This window comes from Pistacia vera, unplaced genomic scaffold (assembly GCF_008641045.1).
Source record: "Pistacia vera cultivar Batoury unplaced genomic scaffold, PisVer_v2 Contig656, whole genome shotgun sequence".
Classification (NCBI taxonomy): domain Eukaryota; kingdom Viridiplantae; phylum Streptophyta; class Magnoliopsida; order Sapindales; family Anacardiaceae; genus Pistacia; species Pistacia vera.
In genome coordinates this window covers 1,181,770-1,200,641 of record NW_022196508.1, presented here as the reverse complement: position 1 = coordinate 1,200,641, position 18,872 = coordinate 1,181,770, and the positions used below count along the sequence as shown (strand labels likewise).

At 31.3% G+C, this 18,872-nt stretch overlaps 1 protein-coding gene and 1 long non-coding RNA gene across 6 annotated transcripts; one reads left to right on the top strand and one right to left on the bottom strand.

Moving 5' to 3' along the window:
• Positions 1-865: 865 nt before the first annotated feature.
• LOC116112044 lies at positions 866-5,324 on the bottom strand. 5 transcript variants are annotated; one of them, XM_031398227.1, is made up of 3 exons: positions 4,156-4,967; positions 2,290-2,439; positions 866-1,317 (listed from the first exon to the last, which is right to left on the bottom strand). In XM_031398227.1, the coding sequence occupies exons 1-3, from the start codon at positions 4,217-4,219 to the stop codon at positions 1,304-1,306; spliced, it is 228 nt and encodes a 75-aa protein (XP_031254087.1). In that variant the 5' UTR covers positions 4,220-4,967; the 3' UTR covers positions 866-1,303. The 5 variants fall into 5 exon arrangements, with proteins under 5 accessions (XP_031254087.1, XP_031254084.1, XP_031254085.1 ...); XM_031398224.1 differs by lacking the exon at positions 866-1,317 and adding an exon at positions 4,978-5,324 and having other exon boundaries at positions 2,005-2,439; positions 4,156-4,372; XM_031398225.1 differs by lacking the exon at positions 866-1,317 and adding an exon at positions 4,978-5,324 and having other exon boundaries at positions 2,005-2,439; positions 4,156-4,319.
• A 10,113-nt stretch (positions 5,325-15,437) lies between these two features.
• LOC116112047 lies at positions 15,438-16,113 on the top strand. The gene is made up of 3 exons (XR_004125165.1): positions 15,438-15,709; positions 15,809-15,888; positions 15,968-16,113. It is a non-coding gene; the product is annotated as an uncharacterized LOC116112047 (long non-coding RNA).
• The last annotated feature ends 2,759 nt before the right edge of the window (positions 16,114-18,872 follow it).

The window sequence follows — 18,872 nt, the reverse complement described above, 5'->3', positions numbered from 1 at the left end:
AAGTATTGAAGAGCACCTACTGTGCTTCTATATAAGGCAAGTGTGTCAAAACTCCTCACTATCTACAGTAGCAAGTTCACTCTTAGAATTGTAGATAAACAAGCTAAAATAAGCTACTGAATTCACAAAACTCCATTAAAAAGGCTGTTTTCAGTTTATCAAACCAAGCCCAAGGGATTGTCTCAACCCATATAAAGCTTTATTTAGTTTGCACACATAACCTAGCTAAATGGAGTACGTGAAACCTTCAGGCTCATCAAACTTTACACTTTGCCATTTGCATTTAAGCACTTGCAACCCTTATAAACAGAACTATAACCTACAAATACACATTTAGAAGTATGAAAATTAAATTTATGTGCACTATAAGGCCTGAGGAAAGGGTAACAAGCACAACCAAATGTTTTTAAAAGTTTATAGTTGGAAACAATGTTAAAAAGTGTTTGAAACGATGAGATATTGGTTATCACAAAAAAAAGGTACCCTATTTATTAAGAATACAATAGTTTGAAAAGTTAAATTCCAGTAAGATAATGGCATGGAAGCTTGTTAGACCCTATTTTACAATATGCCTATGATTTCTCTTATGAAACTCCCCACCACCATCAGTTTGAAGGCACTTCAATTTGGTTTCAAATTGTGTTTCCACTAACTTATGAAATTGAACAAACACAGACTTTGTTTTAGCTTTATTTTTGGAGGGAAAAGCCAAGTGAGTCTGCTAAAGTCATCTATGAAATGCATATAGTATTTATAACCTTCAATGGACACTTGTGGAGAGGGGCCTCATAGGTTAGAATGAATTAGTTCAAGAGGCTTGGAAGCTCCACTAGAAGAATATGAAAAAATAGATTGTGTGATCCGTGAGGTTTTGGAACAATCGAAAAATTGAGAGAGAATTCAAGAATATTGCAAAGCTATTTCTTTGATTTCTTGATTGATTACAGCTGGCCACTACACCTCTGTTTTATATGTGTACAGTAGAGTAAGTTCAAGACTAAAGTAAAGAGAAGAATTTGACTTAGGCTAACTAATTAAAACACTAGTAAAAAGCGACAGCATATAAAGTATCAAATCACATCTTCTTCAGTGTGTCAATCTGAACTGTTAATCCTCAACTACTACACAAACTCAAGATAGGAACTTCACTTCACTAAACCAACAGTACCAACTTCAGTTTATCAACAGCTCCACCTTATCTACTACACAAACTCAATGAAAGGAACTTCACTTCAGTAAACCATCAGCAACAGCTTAAAAGGAACTTCACTTCAGTAAACCAAACAGTATCAGCTTCAGTTTATCAACAGCTCAATTCTGCTTCAGTATGCCAACATCAACAATAGCAAATTATCAACAACTTTCACTTTCAATTTAACTATATAACAACCAGAAACCAAAAAAAAAAAAAAAAAAAAAAAAAAAAAAAAAAAAAAAAAAAAAAAAAAAAAAAAAACTTCACTTCAGTATACTAACAGCAACAACTTCAGTTGTGGAGAGGGGCCTCAAAGGTTAAAATAAATTATAGAGGCTTGGAAGTCCACTAGAAGATATGGAAAAATAGATTGTGCAATTACCAAATTGACATGCTAAGCAAAATGGCAAAGACTTAACAAGGTTTATTATGCATTTAATTGTGCAAACACAGTGCTCAAAACTTGTTCATTGTGGGGTCCAAGTCTCTTATGTCATAGCATTGCTTTTAACTTGTCAGTACACAAAGCTTGACGGCTAAAAACATAAGTTTTCAAGTTAAAAGCTTGACGGCTAACAACATAAAGTTTATTGATAGAACAATTAAGTACAGATGACATACATGGAGCTGTATTGAACACAGTTTTACACTTTGACCCTAAATTCTCACTCCTAAGAGAAGCATTACATTCTTAAGTATTAAGAGAAACATCAGAATTTTCATATGTAGCAACATTTAAAACAGTTGAGCAAGAATATTTAAAAAAATCAGTAGATGACACTGCAAACAGCAAGCATCAGAGGAAAGAGAAGACTGAAGTTAGCCTTAGTATGGATAGTAGAAGCTGGAACAAGAGGAGGAGATAGAGGGAATCTTTAGTTGGTACAAACCAACTTTAAGCTCCCCTTGTAACAACACTATCTTGGTGACTTTGTCCTTGATCATATAATGATCAGCAAGGAATTCAACTACACAATTATTATCCTTTGTAAATTTTGAAATTCTTAGCAAATTTTTAGAAATATGAGGAACACCAAGAACATTTTTAAGATAAAAGAACATAGATTTCAAAGCACTTGGTAAAGAAGTAAAACCTGTATGAGAAATGTTCAAACGCTCACAATTCCCAACTTGAGTTTGATCCTGGCCAGTGTAGCTTGCATTTACAAACAACTGACTCAAATCTGTTGTGACACGATCAGTGGCTCTTGACTTGATGTACCAAACTGGTTCTCTGACTGTAGCTGAAGCAGTTGTTGCATAATTATTAGAAACATTGTGAGTAGACAAAGAGACTTGAATTGAGGAATTATAACCTTGAATTGGAGAAACTTGATGTGAAATCATAGCTTGTGAGACATTGCATGCTTGAACAGCCATATTAGGTTGAGGAGAACTGCAGTATGGCTTGACTTACCACATGGTAAATAGGCTTGTTTCTATAATTAGAACCTCTACCATAATCTCTTCCTCCTCCTGAAAATTGATTAGACTGAAATTGCTTAGAATATTGAGGAACAAAATTCACATGCTGAGCTAAAAGAGCTAAGTGAGAGGTAGGATTAAAGTATTGAAATTGGGAGTTTGCTGAGGTACTAAGTACTATGGAACAGGATTATAGCCAGCAACACTAACACCTTTATGACCAAAACTAGGACTATAGTCCGCATCTGTGGCACCTTGATGATTAACAACATTATCATTTGATTTCTGGTTCTTATTCTAACCAAACTTATAATTGACATATACTGCTAAACTAACCAAATTCACCGAATCTTCATTGAAGTCTAAACTAATAGCAGCTGATAGCAAAGCATTATTCTTTTCTAATTGTAACTCATACTAACAAATATTGTGCCTTTTGCAATGATATTCTTCCAAAGCTAGAAGTAATGTTAACTACCACAACAACGAACTCAGGAAAACAACTTTAAGCTCCCTTGTAACAACACTATCTTGGTGACTTTGTCCTTGATCATATAATGATCAGCAAGGAATTCAACTACACAATTATTATCCTTGCTAGAAGAATATGGAGAAATAGATTGTGCAATCTACCAAATTGACATGCTAAGCAAAATGGCAAAGACTTAACAAGGTTTTTTTATACATTTAATTGTGCAAACACAGTGCTCAAAACTTGTTCATTGGGGGGTCCAAGTCTCTTATGTCATAGCATTGCTTTTTACTTGTCAGTACACAAAGCTTGACGGCTAAAAACATAATTTTTATTGATAGAACAATTAAGTGCAGATGACGTACATGGAGCTGTATTGAACACAGTTTTACACTTTGACTCTAAATTCTCATTTCTGAAAGAAGCTTTGCATTTTAACATATTATGAGAAACATCAGAATTTTTACATGTAGCAACATTGAAAACAGTTGGGCAAGAATGTTTAGAAAAATCATTAGATGGCACATTCTGCAAACAGCAAGCATCAGAGGAAAGAGAAGACTGAAGTGAGCCTGAGTATGGATAGTAGAAGCTGGAACAAGAGGAGGAGATAGAGGGAATCTTTAGTTGGTGCAAACCAACTTTAAGCTCCCCTTGTAACAACACTATCTTGGTGACTTTGTCCTTGATCATATAATGAGCAGCAAGGAATTCAACCACAAAATTATTATCCTTTGTAAATTTTGAAATCCTTATCAAATTTTTAGAAATATGAGGAACACAGAGAACATTTTAATATAAAAGAACATAGAATTCAAAGCACTTGGCAAAGTTGTAAAACCCGTATGAGAAATGTTCAGACGCTCACAATTCCCCACTTGAGTTTGATCCTGGCTAGTGTAACTTGCATTAACAAACAACTGACTTAAATCTGTTATGACATGATCAATGGCTCTTGACTTAATGTACCAAACTGGTTCTCTGACTGTAGCTGAAGTAGTTGTTGCATAACCATTAGAAACATTGTGAGTAGACAAAGAGGCTTGAATTGAGGAATTATAACCTTGAGCTGGAGAAACTTGATGTGAAATCATAGCTGGTGAGACATTGCATGCTTGAACAGCCATATTAGTTTGAGGAGAATTGCAGTATGGCTTGACTTACCACATGGTAAATAGGCTTGTTTCTATTAGAACCTCTACCATGATCTCTTCCTCCTCCTGAAAACTGATTAGACTGAAAGTGCTGAGAATATTGAGGAACAAAATTCACACGCTGAGCTACAGGAGGTAAGAGAGAGGTAGGATTAAAGTATTGAAATTGGGAGTTTGTTGAGGACTATAGTCCGCATCAGTGGCACCTTGATGATTAACAACATTATCTTTTGATTTCTGGTTCTTATTCTAACCAAACTTATAATTGACATTTACTGCTAAACTAACCAAATTCGCCAAATCTCCATTGAAGTCTAAACTAATAGCAACTGATAGCAAAGCATTATTCTTTTCTAATTGTAACTCATACTTTTGTAACAAATATTGTGCCTTCTGCAAATGATAGACTTCCAAATCTAGAAGTAATGTTAACTACCACAACAACGAACTCAGGACAAATCCAGTATGTAATTCAAAAAATCCTCATCAGTTATCACACAACCACTAGCAGGTAGTACATCATCAACATATTGTTTCATTTTTAGCATGTATTCACTCCTGGTTAGGTTTTCTTTCCTAGTAGATTGTAATAAGCTCCTAATACGTAGAGTTTTAGCTTTAGTCTCCGAAACAAATTCTTCTTCAAGTGTAAGCCAAATTTTAGAAGCTAATTGACATTTAGAAACTAGCCTAAATATCGATTCAGAGATAGAAGCAGAAAGTCAACTCACTAGACATTTGTCGATTCTCTTCCATAACGAATATTTAGGATCGACCTTCTTCATCATTGCACCAGTGGAAAATCCTCAAACCAGTGATGTGATCTTCAAGCTCTGAGCCGACAACAAATAAAATCAGAGATCTCCAAAATCGATAGTTGTCACGATGCAATTTGGGGTAATTAATTGCAATGTGGAAGAGAATAAATTGTCTGAGATGGAGTCGAAGATCAGAGTAAAATTTAGCGTTTTCTCAGAATGGTTTGGAGGGGAAGAAAATAACCCAGAATTTTCCCTTTTGTTGGGTTAGGGTGCAAATTGACTTTAGGCTATTAAAGGCCTTTGAGAACAATTCTAGGAAGTGATCGCCATGTGTTAGTACTCTGTCCAGTATTATTTAACAACTAAAATTATTACTAATTTGATTAATATTTTTTTCTAGGCCCAAATTGCTGTTTATACTAGGCCAGCCCAACCGGAATAATAAATTGTGATGGGTTGGCACTGCCACAATTCTGTAATTCGAGGCACAACATGAATGGGTCGTGCCAAGCTCAAGCCCAAGCACGAATGGGCTAGCACAAAAATTGGTTTGGGCTTGCATTAGAAACTTCAATTTCAAGTTTTTTACCACGAAAATAGCTACATTAATAATTTTTTTTCCCTTTCTTATTCAAGTAATTTTTTAAACTAGGTGTAAAGCTCGCGTCGCGTGAGTATGTTTATTACTTATATTTGAAACACTTCGCAAACAACATTATATTAATGATAAATGCTAATTATATTAATCCACAAATACAATATTATGTTTATTAAGTTGTTAATAGTACATCAATTCAAGAATGTAAAAAAACTCTTTGGACAACGCGAAAGTAAATTGTAATAGATCAATGGATTTCTTAAAGATAATAATAATATCCAATGTCATTTTCATGTAATTTTATATTTCTTAAGTACTTAATGTGTTTGATTAGTAAGAACCGTTTTTTATTTTCATTTAAGATATAGTTTGACAACTTGTTTATTGCAATTAACAATTGTTCAACATACTTTTTAAAAGGTAATATTAACGGTGATTGGTGGATTTGTTAAAGATAAAAATAATATGAGATGTCATTATTAGATAACAAGAATCATTTTACTTTTCATTTTGAGTTATGGTTCGACAACTATAGAGGTGAGAATGGCTGCATAGGTAGCAAGTAGAACCAGAACTGGAACCTGAGATGGGAACCGGTGGCAGGTACCTGAGATGAAACCTGCTTGGAACTGATGGTGGGTACTTGGGATGGAACCTGCTTGGAACCAAGGGCGGGTGCCCGAGAGGGAACCTGCTTGGAAGTGAGGGCGGGTACCCAGGATGGAACTTGGACTAAAAAAATATCAGTAAAGAATTGGGGGTTTATCATAATTTTACATAAAAAAAATTAAAATAAGATTAAGACACGTGTGTGGACTGTTGAGGGCCCCACTTGATTGGTGTAATTAAATAATAAATATTATATATATATTTTAAAATATATTATAATATTAAAGTTTTGGTTAATTAAGTATATAATTAAAATTATGATCCAATTAAAAGTGTTTTAATGTTCAAAATAATTATTTTTGAATAAAATAGTATATTTGATTGAATAATATTTAGTTATTTACTTCAATTATCAAGTTCTAACTTCTAATTATATCTATAGTAAATTAGAAATTAATTAATTATACATGATAAAGTGATAAACATTACTACATTAATACATTACTTATTATTTAATTAAATGATTATAAATTTAATTAATTATAGAATTACATTATAGTATGACAACTCATGTCTTATGAGTTATGGTAAGTGTTTAATTAAAGATTCATAAAACATATTAATATTAATATTTTATTTTATTTTTTTGTCACAAATTCATAATTAATGTTAATTTAACTTATGGAAAATTCAAAGACATCATTTTTACTTTAGTAATTATGGTATTATATAAATTATTTTTGTCTATTCACAAGTAATTCAGAATGAATCAAAGCTGAACGAGTATCAAAGATAAATGATTAGTCGTTGATTTATTGAAATACAAAAATCAAAACCACCTACTAATTGTGTATGAAACTTTTTCAGAAATAATTTAATTATTAGTAATTATATTTTATTTCTCTATTAAAAAAATATATTATAATATTAAAGTTTTGAGGGCATGTGATCAAAACTTAAGAGAATTAAAATAGATTAGATTAATTAATTGTATAATTTGAATTATAATTCAATTAAAAGTGTTTTAATGTTATTAAAAGAATTATTTTTGAATAAAATATTATATTTAATTGAATAATATTTAGTTATTTACTTCAATTATCAAGTTCTATATAGTAAATCCCTAATTAATTAATTATATATAATAAATTGATAAATATTAATACATTACTTAATTAAATGATTAAAATTTAATTAATTATAAAATTATATTATAGTATGATAACTTATGCCTCATGAGTAGACTTGGCAAAATGGGGGGTAGGTTGGGTATGGGTAAGATCCAAACAAGTACGAGTGCAAAACGGGTCGATCTAAACGGGTCCAAAATATTGGATTTGCACCCTCCGTTATGCAGGTATGGATGGACCCGTATTTTTTATTCCAATTTTCAGTTCTTGCAATGACAACCCCACAATTTTTGTAGTTTTGGCTCCGTATGATTGGCTTTTGGGAATACTATTATTAGTATTTCTAAAAAGGTTAAACAGTAAAATGTCATTATTCTCAAAATATTATTCTATATTTTTTAATTTCTTTTAAATCTCCTAAATTTGTTAATTTAACTAAACACCCCTAAATATTTTTTTTAGAAATTGCAAAAACACTCCGGCCACCCTCCGGCGGTGGTGGCCGACTGTCCGTATTTAATGGGTGGGTTAAAGGTGTTTTTATTAACTCTTAATATTTTATTATAGGGATATTTAGTAAATAAACAAACATAGGGAATGTTTTTGTTAATTTTTAAATCTTACATCGTAATACCCACTCAATTTAACTTTTTTTAAAATATTATTCTAAAAACCATGAGAATAATGAACCTGAGCCTTTATTATTTTACAGTTACACCTCTACAATTAATAACTCCAAATTCAATTAAATTCACCACAAAAGTTCACAACAACTAAATTTCTCATCAATTTAATAACATATATCAACAGTAAACCTATGAAGACACGCGCCTGGATGTGAAGAGAAAAATAAAGAAAAAACGGAGAAGAGAAAGGCTTATACAAAGAAGCTACGAAGCTAAGAAAAAACATAAAGAAAAAGAAGCTACGGAGCGAAGAAAAAAATAAAGAAAAGACGGAAAAAGAGAAAGGGAGGGTGAGGAATCATGCGGATCAACCGTGAGACACGCGCCTGGATGTGAGACGGGGTGTGAAATATTGAAGGAACTGAATGCCTCATTGGCAGAGACCTGTGCTAAGTACTAACATTACTATTTTCCCACGCATCGCATAGAGAATCGCATTCAAAGTCAAAGAGTGCGTGAGTTAATAAACATTAAACAAATTCTGACTCTCTGTACACAAGCTGACCACAACTATCCCAACTTCGCCAATACCCACTCGCCACATCATCGACTCACATTACTTTAAAGGCATGGCAAAAAACTATTGGCTGAGTTAAAGCAAGGCTGTGTAGAGGTGTACAGTAAGTGATCACCATGTTGTCAAATTAGCTTCTAAAATCTAAATTAATGGAAGCAGACTGCGAAAAAGGGTCACACAGAGAAGCAGAAAAACCCAAACTTCAAAGAAGAAATGATGAAGAGATGGAAAAATAATTAATAATAATAATAAATGGGTCAAGGATACTTGAAAGGGAGGGATTTGACCAGACATTTTCATTTTTAATTTGAGGCTAGAGCTGGGTATTTGGGACCGGGTCCAAAAGCCCAATTCTAAAATCTGGTCCTAGGTCCGATCCTCTCAAGGACAGAATCTAGGAGGCCTGATCCTAAAATAGGACCAGGCCTAAGGAAGAAGGTCTGTGTCCTCTACTAAGCCCTCCTCCAAGGCCCGAGCTTGGGATCGGTCTCAATCTGAGCCCAAAAAAATTTGTATTTTTTCAATGTAGTATTCTATCAAATTACATAAAACCCCCTGTTAATTAAATAGATATAAATTACGAGGGCTAAAATAAAATTTTACAAAATTTATTTAAAAAAAAATCTTCCAGGTCTAAAAAATTTATAGATTTTACCCCTAAAAAAATACTAAAAACCCCCTATAAAATTTTTTTTGCCCCCAAAATAAAAAAAAAAATTGAGGAGAGAAAATGAAATTGTCCAAGGTCCATTGGACCGGTCCTGGGCCCATGGGACTAGTCCCGACCAGGCCTAAGGCCTGGTCCGAGTCCTGGTTTTTCTCATGGGCCTGGGACCAGTCCCAAATGGGCCCAGGCCTGGGCCCGCAAGGGACCGGTCCCTTGCCCAGCTCTATTTGAGGCAGAAGGAGACAAAACCAGTATCAAAAGCTGCTTAATTGTGCTTTAAACAATCTAATTCATATTAATAACACTTCCTCTAATTCATATTCATAACACTTTCTTCAAGAGTAATACTATGCTTACTTACAATCTTACTAAAAAATATAACGGCATAGTACAGGTACCATACGCATAGTACCCGTACTATGTCGTTATCAGGATAATAAGATGGTTAATAAGATTGTGAGTAAGCATAGTTTTATTGAATGCTACTAATACAATGAGAGAGTTCAGATAAAAATAAAATAAAAAAGCAGCAAAAACACGTGAATATGTATGACCTTTTGTATGCTTTATGATTTTTATAAGAGTGATGCTATGGGTACTAACGGATGGGTACTAATCTGTGCACTAACTAAAGCATAGTACCCGTACTATGCGTATAGTACCCGTACTATGCTTTAGTTAGTACACAGATTAGTACCCATTCGTTAGTACCCAAAGTATTATTCTTTTTATAAACTATGGTCCCATATATGCAATACCATGGTTACCACGTCATGTCCTACAATTACAAAGATACCCTTGGAATATCGTTTAACTTCCTTCCAAGACAAAAGTTTCCAAATCCAATTCTAAAAACAATAATGTTATGCTTACTCACGAGTTTACTAATCACTTTATTACCTTTGTTAAAATTACATATAGTATCAGTACTATACGTATGGTACCCATACTATGCGTTATATTTACAAAGGATAATAAAATAGTTAATAAGATACATGAATAAGCATGGGCATGTTTGGCTTAGTATTTTTATCCATATTCTGGATCTTATTCTCCAAATAATGTTTGGCACATTCTTCCAGAAATATTACTCTATTTTTTAATTACTTTTAGACCCCATAAGGTTATTAATTTCACTAAATACCCCCTAAAAAAGTTTAAAAATTAACAAAAATACCCCTATCAACCCAACTTGTCAGATTCTGATAACCACCGTCGGTGATAGTCGGAATCTGTACAACGGCCTAACTTCCGACCAGAAATGGCCGGAAGTTCACCAATCTGGCCTTTTCCGGCCAGATTCGTGGGAAAAGGCCAGATCTGGCCGTCAGCAATGGCCAAAGAAATGGCCGTCGTTGACCGAAAACGACAGCCACATCTTTGGCCGTCGCTGACGGTCAAAGATGGTCATCGTTTGACCTTTTCCGAAAGTCGACGGCCATAACAGACCATAGATCTAGCCTTTTCCGGCCAGATCCGTGGTGGATCTAGTCGGAAAAGGCCATAACGACATGTTAAGGCACAGATCCAACCGGTCTGTACCGTAACAAAATTTTCTAGCCAGATTCTGACAGTGGTGGCCGGAATCTGGCATTGCAGGTGGTGGGGATGTTTTTGTCATTTTATATATTAGGGTCTTTAATTAAATTAGTAAACCTAAGGGTTTTTTCATAAATTTTTAAAATTTATCTCATAATACTCCCCTATCCAACAACCCAATACTATCCCTAAAATCCTATCTAAAATACTAAACCAATTACTCTTATAAAAATAATAATAACGCGTAGAGCGATTAGAGAGTATGAAAAAAAATGAAAAGGCGGTGAAGTAGTGGTAAGCGTGTCATGTGAGTGGCTTGTTCAGCTGTCACTCTACACATTCACGTGGGTCATATTTGGTTTTGAAAAAGAAATCCTATAAAACATTTTTAATCCCACGCGCTTTTCTACGCTCCGATCCCAAAGGAATCTTTTGTGCCTTCCTTTCCTTGTCAGGCAGACCCAAGTGATTTAACTAGCTATTCTTTCCTTTCTCTATCATCTCATCTCACGTCTTTTATAATAGCCGAATCTTTGTCGTTTTCTTTTTATAATTTCTTGAACAAGTCTTGTGCAATTTCTTCGAGTCATGATTAAAGATTTTTATTAATTAAAATGTTATTTTATGACTTTTATATTAGTTTAATTATTATTTATACTCAAATTTATCTCTTATAAACCATTTTTTCAGTAACCTATCTATTTGATATTAATTTTAATCAAAGTTTTCAAAATTATCAACAATTTTTTTTAGTTTTATAATCACTTAATAAAGGCTTTTAATTTTTAATTATTTTCACTTTCACTTTCTCTTTTTAATTTTTATACTTAATTTTGAATTATTTTCAGTTTTCCTTTTTTCACATTTTAAGGGTTTTCAGTTATGTTTCTTTAAATTCAATGGCTTCTTATAATAATTAATGTCTCATATTTTCATAAATATTATAGTAATTAAATAATTTTTCTATTGATTACTTATTGTTTTATTATACAATGATGAATATTATAATCTAATTGATTTCGACTTAATTTCAATGTAATTTCCTTGTCGAGCTTTATACGTTAGAGAAAGGTCATAGACAACTGTAACGGAGTGTCATATCTCTTGCTTTATTTCCTTGTATATAAGTTGAGGTTAGCTTATGAAATTCAAATTATGTCACAAACATATTATTTAAATGCAAAATTTTGTAAATTACAAAAAAAATTACCTTAACAATCATTTAATTAAATGAATGATTTAATTTACCTTAGGAACATTCATAGAGCATAAATAGATAAATTGTTATTAGGGTAAACTTAATGTTTTCTTTTTAAGTAAGTTTAACAACAGAAAAAAAAAAAATTATTAATTCATCCCTTGATTGGGAGGTTCAATTCCTACCAAAGGTGTATTAATTTTGAAATAACCCCTAATTGTTCTTGCTCTCATAGTTGGTCTAAAGTGAACGAAAACTTGGTGATAGAAAAGACAGGGTCATCCCACTTGCTAAAGGAAAGAAAAAGACCTCGTATTGTGCAACGTCGTGTTAAATTATTCATGGGATTTAAACTTGAGGCAGACATGGTGGGTCAGTAATTCCACTTGCAATTGAAATAAAAAAATTTATAATAAAAAAAATTGGACTTTGCAAGATCACTTTAAATTATTTCGATCAATTAGTTAGCTTTTCTAACAAAAAAAAATAATAATAATAAAAAGAAGATTAAAGACTAGCAAAATATCAACTAGTTGTGATTAAATTTACTGCAACGTGTTTGATGTAGGATGAATTTTGAGAAAGTATCTTCAATCCACCCAAAATAATTGAGTTTTTTTTTTTTTCATTTTTTTTTAAAAGAGAGGTTTACTTTCTTAACTTATGGCATTCAAAAATGATTTGTGCTTATATAATTATTTTATTAATTCTAATTTCTATAATGTCAAACTTTTATTTACAGGATATATGTAACTATAAAATTAAGAAACAATAAAAATTTTGTTTATTAACATATAACGTTAGAGTATACCAACTCAAATTAGATTTAATAGTATAGTATTTAATAGTTTAATTAAAATGTACTAGACCATGTTAAATAACAATAGACTAAATAGTCTAGCATTTTTAAAAGACAACATATTCTGATTATTTTTGTTCTTGACTAAGAAGACTAAGTATTGAGAAATTAAAATTTTAAAATTGTTTATGAGAATTAATAATGTTGAATATTATATAGTAAATAATCTACTGCAGTTAGTTATTAAAAAAAGGAAATAATTCTAATAGATTATGAATTTTAATAATATATAATAAGTAAACTTTTTATCCATTGAACACGCTATCAACGTTTATAAAATTTGATAATTAAAAAGAAAATACAATATCTGAAGACCTTGACCTTTTTGCACATTGAACACTTCAAATTATTGAGAGCACTGGTTTCTTGGCAGCTCCTGAATTCTATCGTCTTTTTAATTCAGCAAGGAAATGGCAAACATGGTGGGTCATTGAAATTATAAATTTGTTTGTCTTCTTCTTTTTCTTCTGTCAGAAAGAAATTCATTGCTGTCCCCACCCTAATTTCGTCCATCTTTGAATAAAAGCAGATCAGTCTTTATTATCTGCTTTTATCATTCAAATAAACTCACATCATTGAAAAGATTTATCACACGTTAATATAAATTTACAATTTAACTCGGATTTAATGCTTCAGTGCATTTAATGAGACAATACTGCACTAAATATAAACTAATATTGTCTTTTGTTTTTAATATGTTCAGAATATTGAATTAAACTTAAAACTTGTACCAAATAATAATTAAGAACTTTAATTAGAAATTAAAAAGGTAAAGATAAAAACAATATGAGATGTCGTTATAATAATACTACACCAACAATTATTTTTCATAAACTTTTTCTCACAATTCTGACATGGTAGCTCACAATTAATCAGTTCACAATGAGTCCTATATAGGTCCCACTAATTAATTACAAGTTAACCAATTGTGAACTGCCACGTCAGGGTTGTGAGAGAAAGTTTGTGAAGAAGAGTTGTTGGTGTATTATTATTCGATGTTGTTATTAGATAATAAGAAGAATCATTTTACTTTTCATTTTGAATTATGGTTTGACAACATTATAGGGGTAAGCATAGGTAGTAGGTAGAACCGGAACCGAAACCAGATCCTGGGATGGGAACCAATGGTGGGTTCTTGAGATGGAACTTTCTTGGAACCGAAGACGGGTACCCAGGATAGAACCTGCTTGGAACCGAAGGTGGGTACTCGGGATGGAACCTGGACTAAAAAAATAATTTTGGCTATTAAATGACCATAATACCCCTTGTCTATTTGATTAGCAATTAAACAGTGAAAGGTGTTCTCCGAATTCTTACATCCACACAATATTTCTGATAATTTTGATAGCTTCCTCTACATTGCCTAGAAGTCAAGTATGTGTACAGCTTATTATGAGTCATTTCTATCACAGTTTCCTAAATATCTTGTATATGAAAAGACAACAGTGTCCCTTGACAACTTCACTGACATTGAAATAGCAAAGATGCTCTACAGATATCCTCAATCCACACCATTAAAGTCATGATTATTTGATGCACGGTGAATTTGAGAGGTATCTTCAATCCACCCAAAATAATTGGAGTTTTTATTTTTCATTTTTTTGAAAAAAAGAGAGATTTATTTTCTTAACTTATATAATCATTTTATTAATTCTAATCTCTAATAATTTCAAACTTTTTATTTATAGGATATATGTAAGTATAAAATTATGTTAAATACTATTTATAACATTAAGAAACAATAAAAATTTTGTTATTACAGTATAACCGCAGACTATACCAAGTCATACTAGATTTAATGGTCTAGTACTTTTTAGATAGATCAAATATTAATTATTTCTATATGTAACATTAATTTTATTAACTTCTTTTTACTTTTTGGAGACATTGTGGGTCATCCATTCATAAAAAGCATATCAGTATTTCAAGTTTTCACGCCCATTTCAAATTGCATTTTCTCTCACATCTTCCTCAACTCAGTTTTATGTGTAGATCACTTTATATTATTTCAATCAATTAGTTAGCTTTTCCGGCAAAAGATAAAAATAAAAAAATAAATACAAGATTAAAGATAAACTAGTTATGCTTAAATTTACTACATTTGATGAACGATAAATTTTGAGAATGTATCTTCAATCCACCCAAAATAATTAAGTTTTTATTCTTTATTTTTTTTAAAAAGAAAGATTTACTTTCTTAATTTATAGCATTTAAAAATGATTTGTATCTATATTAGAAATAATTCTAATAGATTATTATGAATTTTAGTCATGTAGTAAATAATGTTAGTTATTGAAAAAATGAAATAATTCTAAATTTCTAATAGATTATTATGAATTTTAATAATATATAATAAGTAAACTTTTTATCCATTAAACACGCTATCAACATTCATAAAATTTGATAATTAAAAAGAAAATACAATATCTCAAGACCTTGACCCTTATGCACATTGAACACTTACAATATAAAGTACTGCTGTAGTTTCTTGGCAGCTCCTGAAATTTGTGGTCTCTTTAATTCAGCAAGGTAATGGCAAACGTGGTGGGTCATTGAAATTATAAAGTTGTTTGTCTTCTTCTTTTTCTTCTGTCAAAAAGAAAATCATTACTGTCCCACTACGTCTGCACCATAATTTCGTCCAAAGCAATTTTACTCAGTTATCTTTGAATCATATCGTCTAATGATAAAAGCATATCAGTCTTTTAAGTTTTCACGCGCATTTCAAATTACATTATCTCTCTCATCTTCCTCAACTCAGTTTTATGTGCAAGGATTTACAAAAGCATAAAGTTTTCACACGCATTTCAAATTACATTATCTCTCTCATCTTCCTCAACTTAATGTGCAAAGATTTCCGGATACCAGAGGAGTTTCATTTGTAGGAGAACACCAATCAGTATGATGTTTCAACTTCAGCTTCTCTTTTGATTTTAGCTAGTTTAATTAACTTCTTCTCTATTATTATTTACTTGCTAACGTCTTTATGAATTTAAAGTTTGTAAGGATCTGATCGAAGATCTCAATTACACTTTATTCTGAGTGTGAAATTTTACTTCAGATTCTCTTACTTAGAAGGTATCAATCACAATCTTTTATACTGACTTTAGATATACATCCTACTTTATAAAGCTGAATTTACGAATTGTGACTGCAGATTCTCAAGCTCAAATAACATCATCATAGTTGGGTATGATACTTATCATCTTTGAACTTTATTATTATACCACTACATAATTTTTCATTAAAAAGTTAAAGAAATATTACAAAAATTAATTTGTTTTGAGCATCATTATTTCATCTTTGAACTTCATTGACTTGGTTGAAGTTTATTTAGAATGTGTGGTCAACGACAACGACCATATTTTTTGTCGTAGATCTGATCGTTTTCTGCCAGATCCATGAAAGATTTGGTTGGAAACGGACAGATTGGTGAAAGATCGACCAGATCTGGCCAATCGTACGTCGTTCTGGCATCAACGACGGTTGTTGGCGACAGTTGCTTGCTGGCAACTGTTGCTTGCGTGGGTGAGAGTGTTTTTGTTAATTTATAAACTTTTATTGAGAAATATAATCGTTAAGTGTTCTGAGTTGAATAGAATAAGATTGAATTTTTAACAATATTAAAACAAACATGTTTTTTATTTTTAGGATATGATAGTAGAATAAAATAAAGTTGGAAAAATAAAAAAATAAATACAAAATTAAAGATAAACTAGTCATGATTAAATTTACTACAAAGTGTTTGATGTAGGATGAATTTTGAGAAAGTATCTTCAATCCACCCAAAATAATTTGTATCTATATTAGAAATAATTCTAATAGATTATTATGAATTTTAATAATATATAATAAGTAAACTTTTTATCCATTGAACACGCTATCAACATTCATAAAATTTGATAATTAAAAAGAAAATGATAATTAAAAAGAAAATACAATATCTAAAGACCTTGACCCTTTTGCATATTGAACACTTAAAATTATTGAGAGAGGAAAACATATAGTGCAGTAGTTGCTTGGCAGCTCCTGAATTTTGTCGTCTCTTTGATGCAGCGAGGAAATGGCAAACATGGTGGGTCATTGAAATTATAAGATAAAAGAAGCAGGAGCAAAAATAATGCTCTTGTTTCATCATTTGTGTACCAAAATATCTTTTGAGATGGATAAAATTTTAATTAATTCTATATGTAACATTAATTTATCATCATTTTATTTTCAAAAAATATGTGTAAAGTATACAAAATCCTATCTAATATAACTTATATTACTATTATGAAATTATCATCATTTTTATTTTCAAGATTTATGCGTAAAAGTCAAAAGCCAAAAAATTTAAAGATATATTATATAATTTTTGAAAATTAATAACGTTTAACAACTGGTACAAATAATTTGTGAATTGTCTTGGTGATTGTCAGCACCGAAAGTTGTTTGTCTTCTTCTGTCAAAAAGAAATTCATTGTTGTCCCACTATATCTCCACCGTAATTTCGTCCAAAGCAATTGCCAATTTTACTTAATTATCTTTGAGCAGTATCGTCCAATGATAAAAGCAGATTAGTCTTGTTAAGTTTTCCCGCGCATTTCAAGTTACATTTTCTCTAATATCTTTCTCAACTCAGTTTTATATGCAAAGATTTACAGATTCCAGAGGTGTTTCATTTCCAGGAGAGCACTAATCGGTATGATGTTTCAACTTTAGCTTCTTTTTTGGTTTTAGTTGGTTTAATTAACTTCTTCTTTGTTATTATTTACTTGCAAGGATTTGATTGAAGACATATACAAGGTAAGTTTTTATATAATTATTTATTGTTTATCTTTATTATTTTTTGCTTTTAGTTGGTTTTGATGTACTAATTAATATCTGTGAGCTATAGTCAAGTCAACTAAAGTCTCCTTAGTGTTGGAGAATTATATTGGTTTATAGAAGAAGATAAAGATAATTTCCTGCTCGTTTTGGTTTTAATCAAAATTATTGGTCTTTTACTTTGAATAAATTCATTCAATTTGCTTTTTTCTAACTAAAACAGACAAGATTTGAGATACACTTCATTCTGTGTGTGGAATTTCACTTCAAATTCTAAGGTATCAATCATAAACTTTTATACTAGCTTTAGATATATATCCTACTTCATAAAGCTGGACTTTGTAAATTGTGATCACAAATTCTCAAGCTCAAATAGCATCATCATAGTTGAATATGATAATTATCATCTTCGAACTTCATTATTATACCACTACAAAAATTTTCATTAAAAAGTTAAAGAAAAACTATAAAAAATTAATTTGTTTTTAACTTCATTATTTCATCTTTGAACTTCATTGGCTTGGTTGAAGTTTATTTAGAATGTATGGTCAACGACTAGATTTTTGGCCGTAGATCTGGCCAAAAATGGATAGATCAGTGCACGATTAGCCTATCATGTGTCGTTCCAACGCTGGCAGCCAAGGTGGCAGCGGCGGCTACTAGCGGTGGTTGCTGGCAGGCGACTGTTGCTTGGGTGGGTGGATGGGGGTGTTTTTGTTAATTTATAAACTTTTATTGAAAAAAGTAATTGTTAAATGTTTTGAATTGAATAGAATGTGATTGAATTATGAACAATATTAAAACAAACATGTTTTTCATTTTTAGGATAGGATAGTAGAATAGAATAGGTTTGGAAAAGTTAAACAAACTGTGGCTAAATATTATTTCAAAATTTATATTGAAGAGAGTGAAAAAATGAAGAAGTTTTTTAGTAAGTTTAATCACACAGTTTGTCTCACTTGATACATGGACAAGTTGTTAGAATTTCAATTATTTGAGTCTTATAGCTTATTTCATGGATGAGGATTGGCAATTACATAAAAGGATTTTAAATTTTTGTCCTATAAGTAGTCATAAAGGTATAATCATTAGGAAGAGAGTTGAGAGGTGCTTACTTGATTGGGGTATTTCTAAAGTTTTCACAATAATGGTCAACAATGCAAGTTCTGATGATATGGGAATAAGCTATCTTAGGAGTCAGTTAGCAAGTTGGCAGGGAAATGTCTTGGGTATAGATACTAACTTTTATGTTA

Coding starts and splice junctions, on each gene's coding strand:
- LOC116112044 (XM_031398224.1), bottom strand. CDS start 4,219: ATGGCTGTTCAAGCATGCAATGTCTCACCAGCTATGATTTCACATCAA. Junction 2,440..4,155: donor TCAAGTTTCTCCAGCTCAAG/GTTATAATTCCT, acceptor CAACTGCTTCAG/CTACAGTCAGAGAACCAGTT.